A 27625-nucleotide genomic window follows, 5' to 3' on the forward strand; every position below is an offset into this window, starting at 1 on the left:
TTTGCATCAAACAAACCATGTAAACACTGGCTACCCAGCAAATCGAGTGTATGCTAATCATAATCGTACAATCGCCTTGAGGTGGTAAACAGGTTACAGTGTCTATTGGAACAAACTGTTTCACACAAATCTACCCCATATCTGCAAGACTTCATATTATAAAGCCTTCTCTCACCATAAACTCTTGTTTTTTCCCTGTACATTCTGTTTAATGTTTTATATATATTAACACATTTTCTCGGCTCTGTTCTGTCTGTAACAGTTTATTTTTCCCTTACTGACTGTCAACTAGTCTAAATGATAACGTGACTACAGCCCACATACAGTATATACCTGTTTGCTTACCTACCATTTGCCGTTAACAGACCTAAATGCCTATGTTCTCACTAGTTCTCCCAATATGTACCTGTTTACACTCTTTTGCCCCTGTACATGCCTTTGTGTGGACTCTCCTTCCTCTGTGAGTGTACTAACGTTTGCCCTACACTCACCTTCTTTCCTGCTCATGTGCCCCCCTCACTCACCCTCCGATGGTAGCAGATATGGATGGAAATACAAATGACCTCTGATGAACCGAGATATTGAGCTGTTTTAAAGCTGGAGGCTTTAGACAATATCCCTTCCTTGCTTTGACGTGCTGCAGAAGGAGGGGCCCATGTTTCTCACTACATGGGGGTTTTATGGGATTTATGACCCCCGTCCCCAGCAGCTATCTCCCCCTCTACTTGCACTTCTCCCACTGGCTGGAATTAGCAGGCGAGGAAAACAAACAAATTACAAGGAAACAAACACACCAGTTAATAAGCATGTGGTGACATAAAGAGAACGTTTTCAGCCGGATGGAGACTGAGAGAGGGAGAGGAGAGGAAGGGCAGTGTATAATCTTCTCTCCCTCACCTCTGTCTTCTGTCTTTGCATTTCCCCCTCATTTCCTCCTGCGACTCTGTCCCCTCCACCCTCTGTAACTCGCCGGTGGGGCTTTCCGAAGAGATCATCTCTGAGCATGGGCAGTATGAGACAGATGGGCGGATGATGGATCTGACGTGATAGACAGCAGGGTGATGGATGGCTGGCTGGCTGATAGGGGATTAATGCAGTGCTGAGGCCGCTGCAGCACAGCGGATGGCTTAGTGATAGATAGATAAAACTGACGAGCAGATAAACAAGAGACTACTAATCCACGCCCCCTTGATGGACAGAAAATCAAAGTGAGGGAAAAGAACCACCAAATGAGAGGTGGACCCTTTATATTTCCATTATAGGGTGTAGAGCTTTAATGGAAGGACGCAAGGTGAGAGGAGGTAGGGGCCTAAGGAGAGTTAATGAGGAGTATCGTGTTGTAGTACTGTCCTAGCATGGGTCAGTGATAGCACATGTCTGTCAAGCCAGGCTTGATGCTGGATATATTGGAAGAGGGCGGGAGTTTTGGTGATACGGCGCAGAGGACGAATGCAATAGCTGGTGATGTGCCATTTAAAGTGACCAAGAACAGTCTGACTGCAAAGGAGAGATTGGGCATAGTGGTAAATTGGCCGTAGTGGGAGGTGATGGGATGATTGGACAGCAGAGAGTGTGCTGGTTAGGGGTTGAAGATAGGAGTGCTTGTTATGTCTGTTTTTTAATGCACATCCCTCAGTGCAACAGCTTAACAGTTCATGTAATGTAAGAAAATAAAGGGTTTTGAGTCTCTATTTTTATGCAATTCTGCAAACTGTCGGGTTGGAAAGGCCTGTCATGATGAGAAAAAAAAGTATGGGGAGTTGAGGACAGGCCCAGGGAGAGCTCCTCTGAAATAGGGAGCAAGCGACCTATTCCTGCATTATTATCGAACGCTAAGCTTTGTCTCTGTTCACCGTTTCAGGGGACCCCAGGGGTTCTGGCATCGATCCGGTGTGCTCAGAATGCACTTCGGTGTCACCTATTTAAACACAGCGAGCCGCTAGCCAACAGAGACAAGCCTTTATTTATCAAGCCTCTGATTTTGGCTGCACGGATGACAACCTGATTAGCACTTAAAGGAGCTCTTAAATCTTTTATTGGAATGGGTAGAGGCAATCTATACAGAGAGGGCACAGGAGTCCCAGCTTTGGAGAGTTATGGAGGATGAACAGTGGGGCGAGGTGAGGGACTGTGTCATCCATGGGGTTAATGAAGAGGAGGGACGGATTGGTTGTGCATTGTGTTACGGATATAGTGAGAGAGAAAGACAGTGAGAAAAAGTGTGTGACTGGGAACAATGGGTGAGAAGAAGAAGGATGGAGTGGGCGATAAGAGCGAGCATGTGACTGAGAAGTGGTGGCAGAGATCGGGGGACCAGATGAGGGCACAAGTGGCTGTGACAATGAATGAATGTCGAATGAGTGGGTGAGAATATTGTGATCAAGTGACAGCCTGAGCAAATGAACAAATTGCTGAACAAACAAGCGGGTGATAGCTGTGTGTTTGTGTATGTTTCTGGAGACTGCGGGGGCGTTGGTGCACGTCTGCGCGTGCGAGCAAGTGAATGAGTGAGGCTTGATGGAAGAGACTAAGTGAGCGAGTAATGGGGGTTAGTGATTGGTGTGTTGACAGAAAGTGTCAGCTTTAACCACACTGACCCGCGTTTACAGGCTGCATGCACAAGTGGCTGGATTTGAGTGCCAGCTTGGACGTGGACTGACTGTAAAATTGGATGTGAATTTCGAGTTGGATGTGAAATGAATGCAAATTTGTAAAGTAGGTGGATGGTGTTTGCGCATCTATCTATGTGTCAGTCTCCCGTCAGTCCTACATCATTTTAGATGAGCCCTGGACATGAGCATCTTTCAGTGCCTTGGCACATAAATATAGCTTTAGTTGAATGCCTCATTTCATATCATGTGTAATATAGCGAGTGGGATAGCATGAATTTTTTTTCTTTCAGGCAGCATTCTCCATGAGGCCTTTTGTCATCATTGCGGTACCAAAACCAGTATTTGCATATTTGGTTCGGATTTAAGAATCCCAAATTCCATGGCACACTGTACACAGGAACCTTTTTTTTGTGTGTAACAGATGAGTATATTTACTCTCGTAGGGAGAGGAACGCTAAGTGATACCAGTGCTCGATTAGAGAGAGGCTGTTACTAGAGAGCTGCAACATAATTTATTCTTGTTCTCTTTCTCTTGGGAAGCCAATGGCGATTCACTTTCAACGCCAAATGGTGTGTATCACTTGTTTATGTGTGTGACACTGGCGGCATGTTGATGTACATTTGGGACGAGGCTATTGTCTGTGCTACACTCAAATTCTTCCCCCTGCTCACCCCATCTCTGTCAGTAATGGCAGTACCAAGACAATACTGCCTGTTTAATGTCAAGAGAATTAGCATAACATAAATCCAGACACATTGTTTACCGTTCCCTCTTCTTTCCCAGCCATTCACTTTTTCAGCTCGCCTGCCTCTCTCACCTTCTTGTCCGGCATGGCCTTGTCTCATGCCTTTTCCACCACCCTTGGCTGCAGCATGCTTGTCTGACCCTGTCCTAGTCTCCTTCAGGGCCTGTCTCTTGGTGATCAAGCTTCATTATTTATGCTGTATCGTGTTTCACAATCAATTCCTGCAATGGAACAATTGAGACGCATTCCCTTGCCTGTCACAATAGCAGTGAGACTTGGCAGAGGTTGGCAATAGGATTAGTCTTAAATGGAATTTATATTTTACCGTTGTTGCCTCTGAAGCCTGTCTACCACCAAGACATCATTATGCGCTTTAGTAGTGCTTTCACCATTGTATCTTGTATGAGCGTGTGTGTGAGAGATTAATCATGTGTGCTGCACAACGGCAAAACAGCATATATAATGCAATGCACATGCGCAAAAGTTTCTTGTTTTTTTATAGCACCGTAATGCATTTGTGCTTTAGTGTGGCTCATTTTTCTCAGAGAAAGTCTAACTTTGACAACATACAGTTACGATTGCAAGATGTCAATGCTTCAGTCCATAATACAGCAGGAGATGGAGAGTCCTTTTTAAAAACATTCCGTTTCTTTTGATTGATGGCAGAATACACAACATTCGGTAACAAACAATAGAAGCTTTGCTCTCATTTTTGTGACAAATAATTGTAAAAAAATAATACATTTCAAGACTCCAGCTTCAGTAGATGGCACTTCTTTGATGTGAAATGTACAAGTGATTGAATGAGTAAATAGATAAATGAATAAGTGCTATCGAAGTGTGAATCGATGTTTATGGATTGGCATAAAAAGACCTGCTGTGCTGCAGATTAAATGAATATAGTGGTGTGTGTGTGTGTGTGTGTGTGTGTGTGTGTGTGTGTGTGTGTGTGTGTGTGTGTGTGTGTGTGTGTGTGTGTGTGTGTGTGTGTGTGTGTGTGTGTGTGTGTGTGTGTGTGTGTGTGAGTAAGATGTGCTGTGAGCTTGGCTGTATAGGTGTGTATTATGTGTTCGTCCTTGGGAGTGAAGGCGTGAGCAGTGTGTGTGTTTGTGCATGCTTGTGGGCAGGCAACATTTTTGTTTCCTGAATGGCAATGGTAGTTGCTGTTTCTGATTAATTCTGTTTGGATTTTTTCTGACTTCCCTGCTCTCTTTTTCCTCGCTTTTAACACAAACATGATCAATACTTGAATTAATGTCTAAGTAATAGTCAAAACATGTCGCACTGGCCTTGGCACAGGCTGCTGCCCCGCCCACACCCCGACAGTCTCCAACACAGCTGGGCTGAGAGAAGTCAATGGAGGAATGCAGAGAGAGAAAAAGCTACAGAGCATGTGGATGAAAAGAAATAAGTGTTCATTCATAATGAACACATTATGGGGCTAAATCGGAATACATTCAGCATTAGGGACTTTTTTCTTACATAGTTATTTAAGTAACTAATTATTAGTTGAGAGGTAATTACGTCTTACTGCATGGGTGATAACTCTTGTCAATGAAGGCAGCGGTGTGTTGAATGATGTGCGTGCTCAAGTGTTGCAGTAGTACGCAATGTTGGGCATAAAGAGCAGCAAATACAGAATGGCACAGACAGGCTACAGGTGTGGGTTTCAGCTCAGGAAAGGTGTGTCTCTCTGTGAAAGAGAGTTAGTGTGTGTGTGCAAATGAAAGGGAGTGAGGCTCAAGTGGCAGATTTGTGAGTATTGTATTCCTGTAATCTGCTCAGATCAGATCAACCAGAGCCAATAATGCAACACTGAGCCAAATACCACACTTCTCTTTCTTCATCTCTCGATTCTCTTTCTCTTTCTTTCAGTCCGTGTACTCCCACCCTCTCTCTAGCTTTTCCCTGTTTTACTGCAGTGGGAGCCTGTGTTGCTGCAGAGGGAAAGATGGCGTAAAGATGGAGAGGGAGCGAAAGACAGACTAGAAAGAGTCAGGAAGATGGATGGTGAGAAATGGAGATAGGACTGAGAAAGACGCTCAGAAAACAGAGGAAGGTGGACGAGGATTGAACAGTAAACGATTACTGCTGTGCTTGTGTGTGCTCCGGGTAGAGCCTGATACTGAATCAAACAGTGCTCTTTCTTTTTATTGACACACACACACACACACACACACACACACACACACACACACACACACACACACACACACACACACACACACACACACACACACACACACACACACACACACACACACACACACAGATACACTGGCCACAAGCATTTGAGTTTGTTTTTGGCCAGTGCTGGGTGGTGCTTGGCACAAGAAATTAAGCCAAACAACCGTGGCATCTGTCTCAGCAGCAGGACAGTCCCGCCTCCCCACCCACACATGACCTGCCCTGCTTTCATTCACTGAGCGCCTGCTGCCAGCCTCAGGATGGGCCGCTGCCTCATCCACTGCCCGCCACCCCCCTCCGTCCCCGCCTCTTTGCACTGCCAACCACTCGGTGCCCGCGCCCATGTTTCCCCCCTCAAGCAACAACCAGGAGCCTAGCGATATGGCTGCTTCAAATATTCATAACAGCCACACTGCAACGGGAGGCTCTCTGCTATGCGTTGTATCCTCTCCATTTTGAGAGGCAATTCTCAGGCTGTAGCTGCAGTTAGCCTGAACACGGTGTTTGTGCTCAGATACACTCTGTGGTATGTGTGTATTAACAGTGCATACTATAAGTATTAAGTAGGGCTTTGAATCTTTAGTGGCCTACCAACTGTATGGAGCTAAATATAAACTCTGATATTTTCGCTCTCCATCCATTTCCAACCCTCCCCCTCACCAGTGGCTGAGCAAAACCACCCGCCTGCTAAAGGGGTCTTGCTGCTTTACACTACACTGAAACACAGCCTGAGCTTGGGAAGAGCAAGCAAGCACACATGCAAGAAAGACACCAATGCTATAATTAGACTGGCACAACAGGCGCACATACTAGGCCAGTATGTAATACAAACTATTAAGAACAGTAATTGATCCAGATTTTTCTTCACACACAAACACGCAGGCCCAAAGAGTGATGTCAGCGGCAGCTTCTGGGGAGAAAACTTCTACTATGTGTCTCCCAGGAAGCTACAGGCTGGATACATATCCATGTGGAGAAGCAGCAGATGCCTCCGTCTCCCTCTAATGCTCCTTCCTCTCCACTCTCTTGTCCTTACATCCTACCACCTACTCACTCCCTACTTTTCCAATCCTCCTATCTCCGTTTTCTGCCTCCTTTATCGAAGACGACCCCGACTTGTTCTTCCCTTCCCTCTCAATCTCCCTTTCATTCAGCCATTTCCCCTTCCTTTACTCACTTCCTATATTGCCCCAAATTCTCTTTTTCTCTCTATCTCTGGCCCTTTTTCTTTTATTCTCCCTCTCCTCTCATCATGCAGGCCGCCTGCTAGCCCTGGGCCCTGCTGCTTATCCTCAGTATTCACTCGTTGTATCTCTAGATTATTTCTCAGGGGGGCCTCCTGTGTGTGCTCTCCACCATACTGTGTTATCAAGCTCATCAAGTGAGTTGGAGTGGATCAGGATGGGTTGAGGCTTGATGCTCTGGCTTGTGGCAAACAGGTGGCTCATAGGAATGAGCACTAACAGTGCTTAGTATGAAGGAAAGGGACTATTGCAGCGTTCCTGAAGCAATCTTTTCTGAGCTAGCGTAATTTCTAAAAAACAAGCAATTATTTGTTAAAGCTAGCCATCAATATCATGAAGTTGTGAAGCTGCACAGTGAGCCCACCAACTGCTAGTGAGCTACAAGATGGATGAGATGGCTGCTGGAACTAATGTTGCAGCTGAGTCTCAAAACATGATCTTGAATAACATCCGGCTTAGAAGTAAAGTTCCTCAGCTTTCTCTTTTGCGGTTATTTTAACTATGTTATAGCTCCTGCAAATTCGCATTGATTATTGTTGGATGGCTGGCTTTTAATGGCTGGGCTACTGTTTAAATGTTCCTGTCACGAAGGTTTATCATGTTACCTGTTCTCCTGTCTCCTGTCCCTGCACCTGCTAAATGGCAAGACATCTTCTTAAGGAGAGAAAGATAGAGAGAGCATGAAAAAGAGAGGGATGCAGCATTGAGCCCCTATTAATGCTGTCCTCCAAGTATGCCCTCTGACTGATTCCCCCTGTAAATCTCCCCTTTAATTGGAGAGGGCACAAGAAGAGATGTGCTATCCTCAACCACAAATGTATTCTGTATCTCTAAGGATGGATGGGACAGACAGACAGACAGACAGACAGACAGACAGACAGACAGACAGACAGACAGACAGACAGACAGACAGACAGACAGACAGACAGACAGACAGACAGACAGACAGACAGACAGACAGACAGACAGACAGACAGACAGACAGACAGACAGACAGACAGACAGACAGACAGACAGACAGACAGACAGACAGACAGACAGGTCCCAGGGATGCGTAGGTGCAGACCAAACACGGTGAGACATACAAATACAATGGCGATTTGAGGCTCGAGATGACATATTTACATGTGCCTGGGCAGTGGGAGGCGGTCGGTGAGAAGATGAAAAGGTAGCAGGGTAATGAAGAGAGGCGGGCAGAGAGGTGCACCAAGGGTGATGCAAGGATAGGATGAGAAGGACAATGGGCGAGGAAGAGAAAGTAATGGAGGGAGACAAATAGAAATGGCTGGCAGTGAAAGAAAAGGAAGGTGTGTGTGTGTGTGTGAAAGAAAGAGAGGGAGGTAGAAGAGAGCCGGGCTGATTTCACCAGAGTTGCAGCCTGAGTCCTCCCTTAATGGGGTTGCCATGACAACAGTGTATAAGAGAGTCAGACTCCAGCAGTGTGTGGTATGTGGATGTGTGTGCGCGTGCTCTGTTCCTCAAGTGATTGATTGTCTGTGAGACAATATACAGTACGATACCATAACACAAGTGCACCTTTGGTATTTTTTGTAAGAAAGGAGGAGGCAGTTTTTTTCCTTCCACTGTGTGTTTGGTCTTATGTCCTTGTATGAATGACTGAGGCAGGGGGGGGGGGGGGGGGGGGGGGGGGGAGCAGCTTCTCTGTCTGTGTCGTTGCCCTTCCTGGCAGAGCCAAGTGGGTGTGCAGTAGCTGCTGTGTAATGGCCATGTCCCTTGTACCATTGGCAGCCATGTTGAATAAGGGTTAGGTGATGTCATGCCAGGTCAGGTGACGTTGTTTGCAGGGCCCAGCTGTCACAGAGCAGAGGCAGTCCCACAGGAGCGCCAATCTGTCATCATTATATTAATGACACGCATAGCACTGCTAGCAATGTCATCTCTTGTGTGTGCCAAAGCTAACGAGCAGCGCCCTAATTGTAAAATTAATTGAAAAACATTTTGATTAAAGACTACCCTCCCCACCCCGGCCCTCCTCCGTCTTCATCAGCTCTTCTTTCACTTTGCACCGCTATCTTTCTATCCCCCTAGCTATGTCCTGTAGGCCCAGCAGCTCTCACATTCACACACTTTTCTCACTTTCTTTTCTCCTCCCACATCTGCATTTCTGACTTTATCCCAATTTCATCTCTGTTTCCTTTTTCAACCTTTTTTAACCTAACAACACGTTCCTTAGCATATCATTTTCTCCTCCCTACAACATACTCGTTTTGCACTATCTGTCAGACTCTTCTTTCGTTAGGCAAATTACAACTCTTTTATGTGCTGGATCTCCATCCTCTTCCCACCCTCCCTCCCCTCATCTTTGTCTTTTCCCATCAGGCTCCCCTCTGCGCTTCTGTCTCTCTCGTCTTTTCTCCTCATGTCTCTATTACTGTCAGTTTTACGCACTCAGTATGTCTATGTATGCAACTATATATGGAGTTATAGGTGTAAATTAGTTATTAAGGTGGTTTTCTCTGCCCAGCTTCGCCTTTTCACTCCACCCACCATTCCCCATTCGCACTTTGTAGCCTCACAGGCCGGCCTCTCTCTTTTCCCCGGCTCTCATTTACTTGCACCGTTCTCCTTCCCCTCTCACCAGTAAAGCTCCAGAGCCAGAGGGAAAGAAGGAAAAAGTGATATGACCAGTGTACATCTCCACTGGTTTCTTATTCTCTAGCCTCCCCTCTCATCTCTCCTCTCCTCTCCTCCTGCAGCTCATCTTACTCTTCATCTCTCCCGAGTGGACTGTGGTCCCGTTTATCATTCTACAGACTCCACAGCAAGATCTTGCCACAGAATCCACAGCAGGATTTCTACTTTTCTAGGCTTTGTGTACAATATACTCACGCACGCACACACAAACCCACACACACGTACATGCACACGCGTTTATGTGTGATCTAATTAAGTAAATGACACATTAGGTATTGCACATCTCTTTGTGTGCCTGAGAGCTTACAGTATGTGTGAGTGCAAAATACAAGGGGTGAGAGAGGGAGAGTATAGGCTGGGATAATGAGAGCACCAGGGCTCATTAATGTCACCCGTTGCAAAAATGATACAGACAAGAGGGAGACATTGATCATCAACGAATGATCAATAATGGCCCCTATCGATTGGAACAACAGTTTGTCACCATGCTGATCGACGTCACTGCAGGACAACCAGCTCCCCGGGGATGGTGTGATTGCCTCACCACCGGCTGCTATGTTCATTTATTGAAGAGGAAACTAGGCACAATTAGGTAAACATATCTCGTATTCAATAGGAGAAGGGTTTCATGAATTAAATCTTCCTTTGTGATTAATAAGGTCTTGGTATTGAATAGCACAGGAGCTTTCAACTTTTTTCATGTTAGCCTTAATAGCTAAGTTCAGAGAGAACAAAAGCATTAGGGGAAAAAAAGAAATCAATGTCAGGTGCGTACATGAGAGACCTGAGCCTGCCCTCTTTTCTTGGCTTGCATACCGGAGTCCACTCCTGTAGGCCCTGTTCACAGGACCCAGACTGTCTCGGAGAATAGCTGGCAGAGAAAGAAAAGACAGCAAAGTGACTGTAACAACGGGCGGAGCGTTGCCATAGAAACGCAGCGTCACAGCTCCTAAGCAGATAACACTTTCAGTGCCATTCCCTTCATCGCTGTTCCCACATCCATGGATGAGGCGGGAACAGGTGTGATCAACAGCTTTCTTAAGTATTAGAAAGAAGGGGTGAGGGAGATTTGGCACAGGAGGAACACTTTCTCTCTAAATTTAGAGCAACGCTTTTTCTGTTGTAATGACGACCTTGGGGAAAGAGCGCGAGATAGGTCTGAAGCCTCGCCAGCATGCATTAAAATACAAAGCAAGGCAGTGTATATGGAGGTGCAGTTGAGGCACACATCGGGGTAGTTTCATGTTTGTATTTGTTACCTCGTGCTTATAGCTATTTTAAATCAAACCCTGTCTGTCAAGTGCTTGCAAACTGTGGCAATCCCTCCTTATCCACCCTCCCTTTCTCCCTTTTTGCTTTTATAGTATAGAGAAAAAGAGGAAATGGCAATGTTGGACAAGATGTTGAATGTGTTCCTCTTCAAGAGTGTGTGTGGGGCTGGCCCAAAGGCAGATCACCAAACAGCTGTGTGTTAGTGCCAGTGAGTAGACATTTGGTCCACTCGACCCATAACGCTGGCACACAGTTTGGGGAACGGTGTCCAAGTCCTCCTCTCCAATCCTCGGTCCATCCGTCCATCCCTTCTCATTGTCCCTAGGGCAGCAGGCAGCCCCAGCTAAAGACTGATCTGCTTGAACGGGCACAGGTGCAGCAGGGGGTTTGTCCCACTGCCAAATGTTGTGCTTCTGTTTCCTTTAGGCTTACGAGAGGGTTGTGCAGCTCTCTCTTTTGCTTCTGGGCGGATTGAAAAACTGCAGATGCAAGTGTTTGATCAGCTTGCTGGTACAACAGGAAACAGGCTAGAGAGTGAGACTAAAGTGGATAAAGGAAACAGAAAAAAAAAATACTGATGAGGATTATACGTTACAGAAAATAAGAAATATGAGTGATGCGGTAGTTTCACATGTGTTGTGCAGCTCTGGGTCTCAGTACAAGTGGAGTGAAGGTCTGGTTGTACAGGCGGACACTGCAGTGTGCCTGCAACTGTCCTCAGGGAACTGTTTTTGGTGCGGATGTGCGTGCCATGGGTATCTTTAGAGCCGCATGCTGTAGGCATCCCTTTGGGAACACAAGAAGGGGAGGGAATAGAGGAGTGCTCCGGTTTCATGGCTCAATCAGGAAAGCTTCAGGAGTGCCTCTCAAGTCTCAAGTAGAAGCTAACGTCCATTTGTAGTGTATTTAAAAGAGAATGTCTGCACTTAAGGGCTACTTATTGCTTCACATAGCCAAACAGTGAGACAGTGAACCAAAGTAGATACATGTATAAAAGCCTTGGTACACTCAGAGACTGACACATAGCACAGCAAACCTTTCTCTCTCTCTCTCTCTCTCTCTCTCTCTCTCTCTCTCTCTCTCTCTCTCTCTCTCTGCCTCTCTCTCTCTCTTTACGAATGCCCTTGCTTTCTCATTTGCTTTATGTCTCCCAGGACAGTGCTCAGAAATGTTGAAATGGGGCCTAACCCACGAAGCAAAGAGGTAGAGTCGTTTAAGCTAAGTTAAACAAGGGCACTTAGATTTTAAAGGGCCATAATCTTCAAAAAGGGGCGCTTTAAAATCAATTGACAAGACATATTAAAGGTAAAGACAGATTGAGAGGAAGAAGGTGTTGTTGGCAGTAGAGTGACTTATTTTATGAATGAATGTATTTAATTGAATGTCATTGATAGTTGTTCTGTGCGTGCGTCTTTGCTTATGTGCATGTGCCCATGTCTCAAAGTGTGGGCTCTATGTGTGTGTTTGCTGCGCTGCGCAGGTGGGCTGGATCAGTATCCAGAGCAGCACTGAGCCAGTGATTCAGCCCGCACAGTTTGGGACAGAATCCAATCAGGGCAGCCATCTGGTGACCAATCAGGGCCCTGGCTGTGATGTCACAGCAACAGAGCTCTGGGTTCCATTGGAGCTGGGAGGGGTAAATACCATGAATCACATTGGACCTCTGTGCTGGTGAAGCAGGCTGGATGTGCTACAGAGCACACTGTCAGGCTACAGCTAGCAGCGGATTGGATGAAGCGGTGTGAGGGGGCGAACTGTGCTGCTGACCAGGATGCTGGGTCACTGAAACCAGGCTGTTGTGATTTGTGTGCCTGCTTATGTTGGAAGTATTGTGTTTACGCTTCTTTACTGACAAGAAGGATCTGTTGGCCTGTACACACGCTCCCTTTTTATTCATGGATGAGCAGTCTGGCAACATATCTTTGCTTTCTGTGTGTTTACAGTACTGAAGCTACTTTGAATTGCTGTGATTGTTTCACTTTGCAGTTGATGCCATTGACAACGGACCCCTCTATGTAAGGGCATGAGGACAATATTCTGTATTCCACATGATTGACAGCTCCGTTAACTCTAATGTGTTTAATATTTGAAGGCTCTCCTCCTTGAAAATGCCTCTATAATTTTAAGTAGTCTCAAAGAGCGCAAGCCAGTTCTCCAACACCCAGTGAGTCACCCTGACATGGAACTACAGTGGAAATGTTCTTAGCTTTCACACTACTTGCGGTTAGCAGGCCAGAAGGGTGGAGAATGGCTGGGTGACAGAGAGAAGGAAGTCTCTGGAGAACGGCTGTCACTACCGAAAGGCCCTCTGCAGGGCATCAGAGGGGAAACAGGAAAAGGTGACAGTCTCAGTGAAAGTTGACCTTAAAAGGCTTCACAGCGCCAGATATTGCTGTAACACTCAGGTCTTTGAATATTTCATCAGCCCTTAAGCGAGTTGTAGAATATAGCAGGTTGGCGACGCTGGTAAAGCTATAGTAGTAAGGCAGTACTTTGGTATGAAGCCTATTATTATTTCTTAGGCTACATACAAAAAGGGGATAACATGTATATGGTAATAGAACCAAACTACTGTACAATATTAATGCAAATACACCAGATGTACAGTAGCGTGCTAGAGAAGAGGGGATGTACTGTTGTGATTACTAAAACCAGTTAAATCCACCCTTCTTCCCTGCGGTGCTTATCTGATCAGTGGAGCAACCATCTAGCCCCTCAGCATGGGATTTAATATCAAACACAGGCCATAAGCCGTGTTCAATAAGCATGACAAGGATAAACATCAGTAGGAACACGCATACTGTATTGCTGGCCCTGCCTGTCTATATAAGGGCAGTGTCTTGACATCAGCACTTGCGTAAGTAAACAGGGGAGAGCAAACAAGCCAGACCTCACATGCACTTCACACAGGGAGTGTGAGTGCAACAAAGAGAATAAAATTAGGGAAAAAGAAAAAGAAAGTGAGAGGTGGAGGCAATCATGCAGAGAGAGACAAATCTGAGCGCTGTGCATGAAGGTGCATGAGGTTGGAGGTGTGTGAGCTTGTGGGACTGTGTGTGTATGTAAGCTCTATACGTGTGCATGTGCCCGCTTTGCCGCCCTGGTGGCTTCAGGTGTTATCTGTTTAGCCTCCAGACGTGACAGTGAGATAATTAGAAATGTTAACACTCACTGGAGCTTGTACTTCTATGAATTCTCAGTTTCTTTTTTTCTCTCTCTTCTCTCTCTCATTAGCTCTTTTTCCAGTCTATCTTTCATAAACACACACACACACACACACACAAACACACACACACACACACACACACACACACACACACACACACACACACACACACACACACACACACCCTAGAATTCTATTATCTCCCTTAGCCCGTGTTATGAATGACACACTTAAAGCCTGGAATGACTTGGCCATGCAGCAGTGGATCACAATTAATGTCAACTCTAGCATCTGCGGAAATAATTGTCACAGCTCAATTTTAAGTGCTGATGACCTGTTTTCATACTTTTAATAAGAAATACTTATTTTTGTTCCCATCTACTTGTACGCAGGATTAAATATTTCTTTCAGTGAATTTTTGGCAAAGTGGCTCCTTAGAATTCCAAGGATACGTTTTTAATGCCTGTGTTTTGAAAAGGAAGAGGTGAAGATGGAATGATAGGTGTGAACAGAATTACATTCACAGTGGGAATAATCTGACTGACCTAAGGTTAAGGATTAAGGGTGGGAAATTGTTGCATTGTAATTCCTTCAAACGACACAAACAATAGACATTTATATTTGTGGCAGACAACACACAGAGGCCAGTTTACTATAGCATTATGAGGACACTGTTGAAATTCTGACAAATGTCTTGGCTCAAGGAAATGGAGAGGGATACCGAAAAAGACATGCTCACTGGAGTGTTTCACATAGAAAAATGAATAGTGACAGAAAGCTGACGTTGGGATGACAGCCTTGTTTGTCCTTTTCTGGATGATCAACATGTGTAACGCGGATATGGGTCCCCAAGGTGGACATGGGGCAGCTGATACAGAGTGATCTACGCTCCACTGGAATTCCCATGCCTTTAAATTAGCATCCTAACTTCGCTTACTCAGCTAGCGGCACAAGCTGTGGAGCAGTGTGTGAACACTGGCGGTAATGAAACTGCACACCGTCGACATCATTAAAGATAATCTTCGCTCATTTTGTGCTGGGACACATAATCCTAGGAAGATACCATGAACAACAGGAAGAGCTCATTTTGCCAGAGAAAGGCACATAAACACCTTCCTATTATCATATCGCATGCTTCCCTGACTCTCACACCTATAATGCTTGGTTGGGGAGAAAAATAAGTATCATAGGTTTGTTTGCAGGAAACAGATCCCAGGTCAAGGAAAAGGCTTGTCTGAAGGCGTCTCCAGCGTGTGTCTAATTGAGCGCTGTGTAGTTAATTGTTTGTGCGTGGGAGGGGAGAAATCAATCTGTTTTCTCATTGCCGTGACTTCTAGGCCCTGGGGTGAAAGACTGGAGCTGGCAGACACAGACCCACACATACACACTTGTGTGCAGCTCTGCCAAAAATCCCTAAACCATGCCTTGAAAGCACATGCAGACCCAAACCCTTCCTTTACTGGCACACACACTCATACACGCACACTCACTCCTCAGAGAAAGGGTATGTGCATGAGGGGTTATTGAGTCAGGGTAAAGTCAGATCCATCTATCGATCGGCTGCTTGCTGAGAGAGGAGTCAGGAACGTGAGCCCTGCACAGGTCAGAGGGCCAAGAGACGGAAGGGATGAGAGAAAGTAAAAGAGAGAGAGAACCCTACAGCGCTTACAGCTAGAAGTGTTCCCCCCACACCCATGCTTTCTAAATGCAGAGCCAGTGCTCTGCTTTGACGTGGCTAATCAGAGAAGCTATTCTCAGCTTCATGAACATTAGAATAAGATTTCTTCGATTTGTATCTTGGGTCAGTGCCATGTTAAATCAGTGAGAGAAATATATGTACCAGCTGCAACTAATTGTTATCCTTATCTTTTTATCTGCATCCATTGATATAGGTTATTCTATACGTACAATATATGTATATAATTAATCTACATTGAACCACTGTGTCAATTAACATATAAATGCAAATAATTAGCCAATTTGCATATTCTACTAATCATCTCATTAGCATGTGTTTAGTTATCTTTAAGGGTGTTTCAATTTATGATGGAGAGCTGTTGTCAGTGAATTCCTATTTGCATTTTAAACGTTTCACTGTTTGGAAAAAACTGTGTTTCCTTTAGTGCACTGTTCTTCTCGAGAGAGCAAAAATGGTTGTGCTAGTTTAAGGGAAATTTGCAGCAAAACAGTGTCACCTGAATAATTTACTTTTCTTACATTGGGATCAGAGCACCGACTTACATCTGATCTCATTTGAGCTACCAGCCCTCCTTTCCCATTGGCTGCTAGAAGCTGGTGGAATGCCCATGAGCACCCCTTTGATTGGCTGAGAGTTATTTATTTTTCACTCAAAAACTCTTCCATTATTGATGGGAATGAGGCAATCTGGGATCTGATGATGAGATGTGAATAAAAGGATGAGAACTGCAGAGGGATAGAGGGAGCATGAGAGTACAAACCCGGGGTGGTGGGGGGTATGGAGGGGCAGAGACATGAGGCTGAAGAAAGATATGTAGGGGGGGGGGGTGATAAGGTGGATGAGTACAAACAGTGCTCTCCTACACTTGGATAGCAGCAGCAGGCGCCAGGAGATGTCGGTTGATTCATCTCCCTTTTATGCGCTTGGTTCCCTTTCTCTACCGTACCTTTTTACCAGAACAAAAGCAGATGGAGGGAGTGATTCAGAGTGACCAGACGTCCGAGACTCCCGGAACGGTGGGGGAAAAGGTCACATGAAACAGGAGGCTCCATGGAGACCACCGACCAAAACGAAATGTGTCAATGAACTGATGTACTCGGGCCCCCAGGGACAAGAGGAGATGGAGGGAAAAATGAGTATTTGAAAAGAAAGAAAAACAAAGTGTGGGTAGAGGCAGAGCTGTGTGTGTATGTGAGCAAATTTAAAGGTGTGTCTGGCTGTAAAAACATGTCTCAAGGCGTAATCATTACACCTGCCTGCATAACAACACCTAAATAAACAACTTCATGTGCATGGTAATATAGCATGTGTGTTTTCTGTGTGTGCATGTGGTTGTGTGTGTGTGTGTGTGTGTGTGTGTGTGTGTTCTTGCTTAGCTTCAGACTATGAGTAGAGGTGGTCTGTACAGGCCCTCTGGATCCTTTCCATGCACTAATGGGTGTTCACCTGGTGTGGATCTCGGCAAAGCGTTTCCAGCATGGCGCTGTTGGTAATTAACAGAAGCAGGCAGTGGAAAGCAGCACCTGTTACAGCCTGACTGACTGAAGCCCTGAGCTCTGGGCTCTGGGCTGTGTCTCCCACCGTTCCTCTCTAATCAGACCACCACCGCCAATCATTCCTCCGGGACCTCGCAGCATGGATGCATGCACTTGTGTGTGTTTGTGTGATTACTTGGGTTGTTCAAAAGCAGACAAAAAGAAGCAGATTAAAAGAAGGTTGGGAACAAAGGAGGAGAGATTCTACAATCATTTCAGTAGTAATAGTATATCTGAACAGTATAGCCTCAGGCTCTCTGTGGGGTTCCAAATGTTATTTCTTGCAAATGTGCATGCTAGTGTCAAACTATATACCTGTTTGGTTCCTAAAGCTGAGCGGAGCCAAACGCAAAGGCTGCTGTGTGATGATTAAACTACCTCTGTGCTACAGACTTAATTTTACCTTTCTAATATGAACATGTCAACGGTCTTTTCCTCTTTTATTCTTGTCTTCTTTAGTTCAGACTTCTTTAAACAAACAAAAGCAATTATTCTGCCATAAATTAAGTTATTTCAAATTGAGGATATAGATGATTGAAGAGGAGATGTTAGCATCAAGATTTAGCTTATCAAAATGTTGCACCCTTGCTATTCTGCACACTCTCTTTTTGTCCTGTTGTTCTTCAGTAGGTATGAAGGCTGCTGGGCTGTATATGGGACAGTGTCAGTGTTCATTTATGCATGTGTGTATATATGTGTGTGTGTGTGTGGGGGGGTGCATATGTGTGTGTGACAAAGGTAGACAGAGGGAGGAAGCAAGAGAAGAAGTGAGTGACAGCAATGCTTTAGAATTGGGGCATGTCAGCCAGGCCTACTGTGTCAGAATCTCCTGATGCCCACCGTTTCCATCCTAAAGCTGGATAACCTTGGTAGGCAGATTGGGGTCACTACTATCAAATTAGATACATCACTCACCCACACAGGCAGACATAAACACAAACCGTTGCACAACACAAATCGGTTGGACATTTGGAAAAGATAGACATGTTTGCATCCACATAAACAAGCAAGCTTCTGTGCTCTTTTGATGAGCAACAAAATCATCCGGATTACTCCAGACAGATATAGAGGGTCACGGAAAATTCACTTAAATGTTGGAATTTGCTTAACTCACCATAAATGTGGCTCTCTAATGCCCAGCTGTCACGATAAGAGAATGCACTGGGTTGATCAAAATCCAGATACACTAATCTGGGGTTTAATTAATGTGCGCTCACATTAAAGACTAGAACCATACGCTCATGAGGCGCTCTGAATGCTAACTGCTCTGCGCCTGTGTATCCGAGTCATTTGCATGCTAGTGTAAATCTCTCACATTAGGGGTATTGCTAATAAACAGCACTGTCATTTTATCATGCCAGAAATCCAAACCCTGAAAAACAAACGTAAACCTGAAAAACGAGTCAGTTCATATAATTTATTTACACAATTTAAAGTTCACATACATAACAAAGATTACAAATGATTATTGCAGTAAGTGGCAGATCCACGTAAATAATGTTAAAATTGCACAGTGTCATAGAGAACACAATATTAAAATACAGAAAATAATATGACCTCAACATAGTCTGTAGCACACTGCTTAAATGAAATGAATTGAAAGGGATGAGGCATGTTTAAAACCAATATTAAGAAAAAGGTAGAAACTATTCATTTAAGTAGGACACATAACAAAATATCAGTATCTACATTGAAATGCTACAACTACTTAGCTCACTTTATACACTTTGGATACAAATTCTTATTGACAGCCAAGATACGGTATTTGCTTTTTGGTCTGTTTAACCCTTCAGACTTTAGCATGCTGCACTGGCACCACCTTGTATAGAGAGTGGATCTCTAAGGTTAAAGATGTGAAAGAATAATTAGTTGATGGTTCCACTGATTCAAAAGAAGGATGCTTTCATTGTATGGGTCCCAGCAATGAGATGAAAAGAATGTCAACCTATTTTTAAATGCCACTGTCTCTTTTTGTTCTGAATCCCTGCTCTACTTTGTGCCACAGATCTAAACTGGGTCAACATCACATGTGGTGCCCCGGTGGGCCCTTCTGTGTGTGTGTGTGTGTGTGTGTGTGTGTGTGTGTGTGTGTGTGTGCATGTGGGTGAACAAGTGGGTGAACACGTATGTGACTCAAGGCATGATTTGTGTCGCCATACACCAACATCAACACTGAGGAGGGGCTTTACAGTTTGCCTCGAGTGAGTCCCAATGGTAGCTAAACAATTACGATTGAGTTTTTTCCAAACATAATTATTGTCTATCATCCGCAATTACAGTTGGAGTGAGCATGCATTATCAGCAAATTGTTAAAGTCTATTGCCTGTGCTCATTACTAGAGAGAGCTGTGGATAGGCGGGAGTCTAAAAGGATTTTGTGATTGTTTAAGTGCATACAAACTTTCAATGTGTCTCTGTGTGGCTTGCATCCGTATTGTGTTCCAACATAACGTATGCTTTGGCTATGGTGTACCGTAGCGCAACAGTGAAGTAGGGGTTGCCCTGCTGGAGCTTCCAGATTAATAGACATTGATAATAACACACACAACTCACAGCGCTTCTGCCTTTAATGAAGATGGATCTAGCCAGGCCTGGCGGTGCACAGGCACTCAGGGTGGCAGCCTGCCAGTCACAGCCAAGTGACATCTGGGAACAGCTCAATGCAAAGGGCGGGAGGGGAGCAAGATTCACCAGAGAGTACAATTTCATAACATTATCATGTAATATCATAATCCATTGTTGGTGGCTCGTAAGATTAATGTCAGGGCCGGCAGTTATCACTCTTGTTGTGTAGACTTAATGGTTACAGTGAATTATTCATTTCCTGCTATTGATTTGCAACGCAACTCATGCTGACAAAGTTGACAGCGCAGGTTGACTGATATGGAGTCTATCTAATTTGACTGTGAGGTTGGGACGTCGGGGGAAATGAAATGTAGGAGAAAGCGAGAGAGAACAGAGTAAACTGGCAGAACCAAGGCAGATGTTGAACAAACTAGGCTGCTCAACTTTCTTTTAGCTGTTTTTTATAATAGATATCCATGTTTTTGGATGACAAAAATGACATTGCACATTTATCATTGCCAAATTGCAATTTTCTGTCTGAATTAATCAATATTGTTTTTCACTGGTTAGGGATTTGTTAGACTGCCTGGGTCAGAGGTTTTATCCATGGAAGATATTAGATCCCATTAGAGCGGGGCTGCAGCCAGTGTTCGAAGACAGGTGGGTGCTGAGGTCACTTCCTCTGGCAGCTGCAGCGGGCATTACAGGGCAAGCATTGATGAGTGGTGGCATTGCCTCCTGTTGCATCAGTAATAATGAACAGTGACAAGCCCTCTGCCGCCACAATAAATCACAAACCAAACTGGAGACACAGAAGAGTGGGCCGGGGGAACACACTCTCTCCGCTGTGCGGTGTCATCGCTGACGAACAGACTGACTGGCTGGCTTGGGGCAGACTATCTCTATCACTCATTCACACATGAAGCCCTGTTATCACACACACTCAACCCCCTTCAGATACTTCTGCGCTCTGGTTAGCATGCCCAACCATTACTTTGGAATATTGAACTCTTACTCGCAGCTCTATAGGCACTGAGGCATTTTATTTTATTTTTTACGACTACTTCTGTTTTGGAAACATATAATAGTTCAAGTGTAGACTCTAGAGATGAGGAGGAATGTGGGTCGGGTTTGTTGAGAGCTGCAGCTGAGGGTGGATGCTAGAGCATGAAAAAGTGGTACAGGAGTGTCTATCGAATAAAGTGGAAGGCCCCCCCCCCCCCCTCCTTTCCTTCTCTTTTACCTCTTTGACAGCGACACTAGCCCTGTTTGATACCCCTCCGCTGTGTTCTGCAGCTCTGCAGATTCCCTTGTCTCATTTGCATTCCCTTAAAGCACACTTCCATTAAAGTCTCTCCCTGTTTTTCGTCTCTTCCCTCTTTCCTTCTGTTTCTTCAAATAGTTTTTTTTCCCCTTGGTTGCTGCTTGGAAGGAGCCTTATTCCCTGATGACTACACAGCCCATCCCCGCTCTCCCTGAGTCAGTAATCAAACACATTGGCCCTAATACACAGGCCATTACAAGGGCTCTGATGTTCCATCTGCACACAGCCGGCACAATGGTGTCATTATATAAACAGCCCTGCTGCTGCAGCCAGCAAGATACTACCACACCAGAGCTCCAGCCTTAACTGACCCGGCCCAGTAAATGGGAAAGTGTTGGGATGATCTGACCTGAATGTGCTTGGTAGTCGCTGCTAGCCTAACAACATTATCCCGTCCCGAATGAATGCTCTATTGTTAACATTATAGTTCTCAGTAGGACAGAGACCTTGTGAGCTGTTTAGCGTCAGTGCGACTGTAATAGAAACAGGTTATGTGAAAGAATAATATCTAATGCTATTATGTTGTCTTTGCTAGCAATAGCCTCACCAAAAAGGATTAGGGAGATTAGTGATAGGCCCAACTACAAGATAAGAATAACAGGAGGGAGGGCGGTGGTTTAGACGAGGATTGTTTCTTTTGTTTTTTGCATTGACATTGATCTTGTTTTGCCATAAGTGTGCAGAGGTGGGATTGTAAAATGAGTAGAAAAGGATACTAATCTCTGAGTTTAGAGGTTTAGGACATTAAATAATAAAAAGGCATACTTTTTGTTGTTTTAATTTTATAGATAATGGTGTCAGATTTTTCAAGCTGTTGCCCTTGATGTTACGTTTAGCACAGTGACTCTTTCACATAATCAATGTTATCTGATCCCTTGCTCTGCATTAATGGGGCCTTTTGAAACACACACACACACACACACACACACACACACACACACACACACACACACACACACACACACACACACACACACACACACACACACACACACACACACACACACACACATACACACACACAAACACAGGTGAAAGTGTGTCCAAATCATCACTTTGACTAATTTGAATAATCATTGAATTAAATTCGACTGTCATACCTCGGCATCCTGGCAGGTTTGACGGTGGAAAACACAGCCTCCCACTCAGCAAAGCTTGATTACAGATGGGGATGGTAATGATATTTCATGGTATGTCTGTTACGTTTCGAAAGGAAAGGTAGGATAATTATATTCACTTTGGCGAGTGATTAGTTTTATGGAGGTGAAGAAGTAATTAATGAATTCTTCCTCATTTATTGTTACACCGTGTATTGCTCCCTCCTGCTTAACTCAGAAAGTACAAAAGAGTATCGAGTGTGACAAAGCTTCAGCACGGATGAGTCAGAGGGAGAATTACTTAGAGCCCCCCAGGCGAAGCATACGTTTTTGTCGTTCTCTGCAGTCTCATCAAACTCTAATTCTACATGGCTAGCCTTCACTGAATCTAGTGATACTTTCCTCTGAAATAGAGTGCCTGTCTCAGACCTGACTTAAACCAAATCCCAACACTGAGTAAAAAAAAAGTACTTGTTTATAGTTTATTCAAATCTAAGTGAATGTTGGAAGTTTATTTCAACTTAATTTTGACTTGATTACAAATGTTTAAAGCTGTAGTTTTCATCACTTTCTGATTTGTAAGAGAGATGTGATTGCCATTCAGTTTTACACGCTCTACTGTGTCAGTTGCTAGGAGGCAATCATTTCCTTCATAGCGGGAGCTTTGCTACTGAACCAACTATTTGTTGTTGAAGCATCTGAGGCATAAACATCAATCCTAATAGCATGGGAAATGCTGGTGCTTCATCATAGGATGCAAAGACTTCTCTTTTCATGAAGCAACAGAATGACAGAAGTTATGACTGTCAAATCTTTAGCTCAATCAAAAGTGTTTTCTAACCAAATAAATGTGGGTTAGTGTTTTCCACATCCCTGCTTTGCTCCCCATTTCCCTGCGTGATTTTCACTTGTTCATACAACATAGCTCATCTTTTAAGATATAGTAATGTTGATTAACAACTTCACGTGCAAATCCTTGGAAGCTCTTAGCAGAAAACTTTCTTGAAGGTGGAGCATTTGTTCAATCAGTTGCAAATCTATAGCCCTCTGACTAGCACACACGTGCTTGAGTGGACTCACTTATCATACTCTTCCACCTTGATATCAGATTCCCCTCGGAGTGGGTAAATAAAATGGGAGAGAAAGTCTAAAGCTGTGGCAGCTCTGAGAGTTGCACCAGCTTTTCTAATTTTGCAGCAAAAAACTGTCTATGTAAACTCTTTGTTCGGCCTCCTTTTCATTCTGGTCGGTTAATGTTCCTAAATGCCTCTTTCTCTTGTACAGAAATGATTTTGTGTGATTGGTTAAACATGAATGGTCCTCGCGACAGACACACACAGCTTTTAAAAGTATCCCCCACCCCATATAAAAAGGACTAGTGACACCTCTCGATGAGCATCTCTGCTAAAGCAAACAGATCGTAATGAAAATGGTGATTATCCTAATGATCCAATGGAAATGGATAATGAGGTTATTTGCTTTGGATCAAGGCAGAATGGAAATGAATAGCCGAAGTTACTAAGGGGAGCATCCCGAACAGTATGACTGAGCTGTGCACTTAAGTGTAACTCTGCTACTCGGGTTGGGTACGGTAGCCCAGAAGGTCAATACACAACAGCATTTCACAAAAACATGATGTCAACGTAAATCTTTTTTACCTGTTCCAACAATCACTTACTCTGGTTTGGTCAAAAAAATAGTTACATGTGAAATGTTGCCGAATCGCCTATTTGTTCCCCTGCTGTCTCTTTCTCTGCCCGCAGAAGAGCAGCTCACTCGCTCTTCAGTGGCAAATCATCTGAATTAGTAAAACAAAATGAAAACAAATGCCTTAGAAACCCACAAAACATCCGTAATTACTCAGCAAATTATATATTTGTCCAATCCCCCAACCATATCCGCCACCGCTTCATTAGGACAGCTGCATGTCTGTGTTATTTTTTTACACAACGATCTGTTATCTGCCTTCCTGCCCTCGTCACCTTTTTTCACCAGTGAAGAGAAATTGCTGTCCGTTCTCACATTTTGTGGTCTCTGGTCTCATAGGGATGTGATGTTATGCTCTATTACAAGAGAAACAGTGATGATAATAATGGCGGATGTGATCAGTGCAGAAGGTCAGTATCTGGCCTCGGGCACGTAACATTCTCCAAGTAGGGAGAGCAAAGAGTGCGAAGACACCCTTCTCACACCCTCCAAAGACTCCTAAACTTCCCCAACCCAGAGGCAGACTGACTCATAAACACAGGCAGAAGCAATGTTTTCTCCTTTGACATTACTTCCTTTTTTCTTACTATTCATTTGCTGTTCTCACTTGGCTATTTTCAGCTGTTTCTCCTCCCACTCCTTCTTTTTTTTTCTCGTTATACAGAAAGCCATCCTTCCCTTACTTTGTTATATACTTCTTTGTTTCCTTCTGTTCCTTGTTTAATAGTTACTCAGGCCACATGAAGCTGCGTCTTTTTCAGTTTTCTTTCATTTTTTACATCCTTCTTTTCTCTATACTACATCTTCTCCCTGCTTACCACATTGAAATAGTGTTCTGTAATGCTCGCTTTTTTTTCTCACAAAATGAAATCAATTTATCCACCCTGCACTTTTTCTCTCCCTCCCTCTTTCAATCACATACCAGCCCCCCCTTTCTCTCCTCATCTTCTGAGACCACAGGAGAGCTATTGTTAAAAAGTACAGATGGAAGTACAGTCAGAGGAAAGGAAAGGAAAGACAGATTTTTCTTATTAAAACCACCAAGTAAGAGAGAAAAAAACCGACCTGTCACTACACAGGAGGGAATCGCTTTTTGACCATTGATAATAGAGCAAGAATGGAGGGGGGGAAGCCATGAGAGGGGGCACTGATGCCAAGTCTCCTACAGTACCACATCACATGTCTATTGCTATTTGTTTACTGCTTTTCCACTCTTTCTTTGTCTCCCTTGCCCACCCTCTGAGTGTGTCCTTTTTCTCTCAGCTTCTGGTCATAGAGGGTGGTCGCAAACAAACTCAAATTAAGGCACAGGCTGCAGCAAAAGTGAAGAGGTTGTGTGGTTGTGCACATAATAGAAATAAATGCTGGTGTAGAGAACAGCTGCTGCGGATATGCTGCTGTACAGTACTCTGTGTCCTGTTTGAATTCTTTCTCTCTTTTCACTGTTTGCCCTCTCCTCGCCCACTCGGTCTTACTCGTACTATACGACATCCAACATACTAATCCACACAGCGACACCCAGGCAAGACAGTGGCTGCGGGCCAGGCGTTGCCACAAGGGAGAAGGGTAAATATCAGAGAAGGTCAGGAAGGGGAGGGGCTGGAGAGGTGGAGGGGAAGCCAAATCAGTGGTGATAAAGAGAGGCAGGAGCCACCCAGTCACTCAGGATCTGCCATCTTGGCTGCAAAGTGGACGGAGCTTGTCCATGTCTGCACGTACAGTACTTGTGTGTGTTGTTGCGCTGCATAACAGATACCAGTGCTTCTTACCTTTCACAGGAAAGTATTTTTCACTTTTGTGTTGTTGATTTATGAGTGTGTGTAAAGGCCTCTAGATTTACATTTTAACATATCCATTATTTGTAAGATGTATAATTTTGTCTGAAACATGATAATATAGAAACATCACACTGACACTGTACAAAAGTCGACCTGTGTGTTTCTTTTTTCCAGAGGGTGCATAACAAGAGAAAAGAGGGTTAGGGACATCAAAGTAAATCCTCTAAACCCCCTTAAAATAAATAAAATAAATGAGCACACATACACACAGATATAGACAGATGCAGTCCAATCTGTTTGTTTCATCAGCAAGCTCAGCAGGAGGAGTATTAGCTCTAACAATACCATCTCTACTGCTTTCTGTCTCCAACCCCCTGCAGGGCAGAGCAGTTTCTACTTTAAAAAATCAGAACTATAGTTTCAGATTATGATTTATTTCATTAGGCAAATGAGATGTTTGAGCCCTACGGCACTGCTGACTGAGTCACCACTTTTTACCGTCTGCGTTTGAGTGTGCTTGCCTCTACGCAAAGAACACACACAAACACACACACACACACACACACACACACACACACACACACACACACACACACACACACACACACACACACACACACACACACACACACACACACACACACACACACACACAGAAGACATGTTATTTTGACATGTCTCATATAGCCCCTTAACTGCCTCAAAACATATGTAGTCTGATTCAATCAAGCGTTAAACACTGTGGAGTGATGAGCTGGTAGGGGTAGCAGCTGTTGCTATGCCATCCTGCACAAAATGGCCTCAGATCTCCCCGTCTGATCATTATACCTGTCCACCACAGGGGGAGCCTCTCCTATTCCTCCCATCCTATTTGCCTGCTGTGATACTATTTAGTATGCTATACTGCTTGTGAGTCACTCAGTTTTCTGCAGTTATTATCACATATTCCAGTGATTAATGCAGAATAAATTAGTCAACACTGTCTAATTTAAATGCCAGACTAAGAGGGGGAAGAATGGAAAAACAGCACAATTGAACAATTCCTCGGTGTGGATGTACAGTCACATGCAAATGTTTATGAGGCACTTACGTTTCTGAATCTCTTTTTTGCAGGACCACCCTCAGGGAGGGTGTAAGCTGAGGACCTGCCACCCCGCTCACCTGTGCCTGCTGACCACCTCTACGCTTTAGCCCCACCCCTCAACCCCTGCTCAGCCTCTACCATGGCTCTGGCAGTCTGGATCATCTTAACTTGTGCTGTGGCTTTCAGCAATGTCACCCCTTCCTCCCCAGGTGTGTAAAAATACCCATATTATTTTAATATTACATTTTAAACTAGAATGGCCCTTTGAGAGGGACAACCTCCGCCAAGCCAATGGTTCTCTTGGGATGTTCAGGAAGTTTCTCTCTCAATGTTGGTTTATGAGTTTGAAGTCCTAATGTGAAAAAAACATTGTATGCTAAAAGATTATGTGTATCTTATTACTCAGAGCTTTCTGATTATTCCATCACCATATGAATGAATTAGATGCCCTATCTTGCAATGCAAACAAAAGTTAGTTGTATTTAGTTTATTCCCTCCGTGATCCGAATCTGCTCCAAAATGTATTAATGGGTTTTTCCTTGGCCCAGGCTACACACAAGGGTGTCATAGTGGGGGTAATAGTGGGACTACCCAGGGCACCAATTTTGGATACAAATAAATAAATATAGGAGGCTCTCCGAGGTCCCTGTTACCACTGGGTTTGCGCTTTCTTAAAAAGCTCAAGGGTCCTCAGAAGATACTTGTGTACAGAGCCCAGGATTTGATGCATCACCCTTGGCTACACCCTTCCACTAAGTTTAATGACCATCGTGCTAGTTGTTTTTTAAGCAATCCATCTGAAAGTCAGACAAACAAGCTGAAAACATAACCTCCTTGGCAGAGTTAATAACTAAATTCCTGTCTATCTGCATTAAGTGTTTACGCTATTGTGTGTGTAAAGTTTTCATATAGTAAATAAATACAATATGTATGACTTCTATTGCTTCACTAAGCC

General features: G+C 44.2%; 1 protein-coding gene across 2 annotated transcripts in view; it reads left to right on the top strand.

Moving 5' to 3' along the window:
• adgrl1a (adhesion G protein-coupled receptor L1a) overlaps positions 1-27625 on the top strand; it is a 132178-nt gene that overhangs the window by 52148 nt on the left and 52405 nt on the right. For both annotated transcript variants that reach the window (XM_063903053.1, XM_063903054.1), the window contains one exon: positions 26700-26879. In XM_063903053.1, the coding sequence (XP_063759123.1) occupies positions 26810-26879 (70 nt within the window). In that variant the 5' untranslated portion in view covers positions 26700-26809. The remainder of the gene's footprint in view (positions 1-26699; positions 26880-27625) is intronic.

This window comes from Eleginops maclovinus, chromosome 16 (assembly GCF_036324505.1).
Source record: "Eleginops maclovinus isolate JMC-PN-2008 ecotype Puerto Natales chromosome 16, JC_Emac_rtc_rv5, whole genome shotgun sequence".
NCBI classification, from domain to species: Eukaryota; Metazoa; Chordata; class Actinopteri; order Perciformes; family Eleginopidae; genus Eleginops; species Eleginops maclovinus.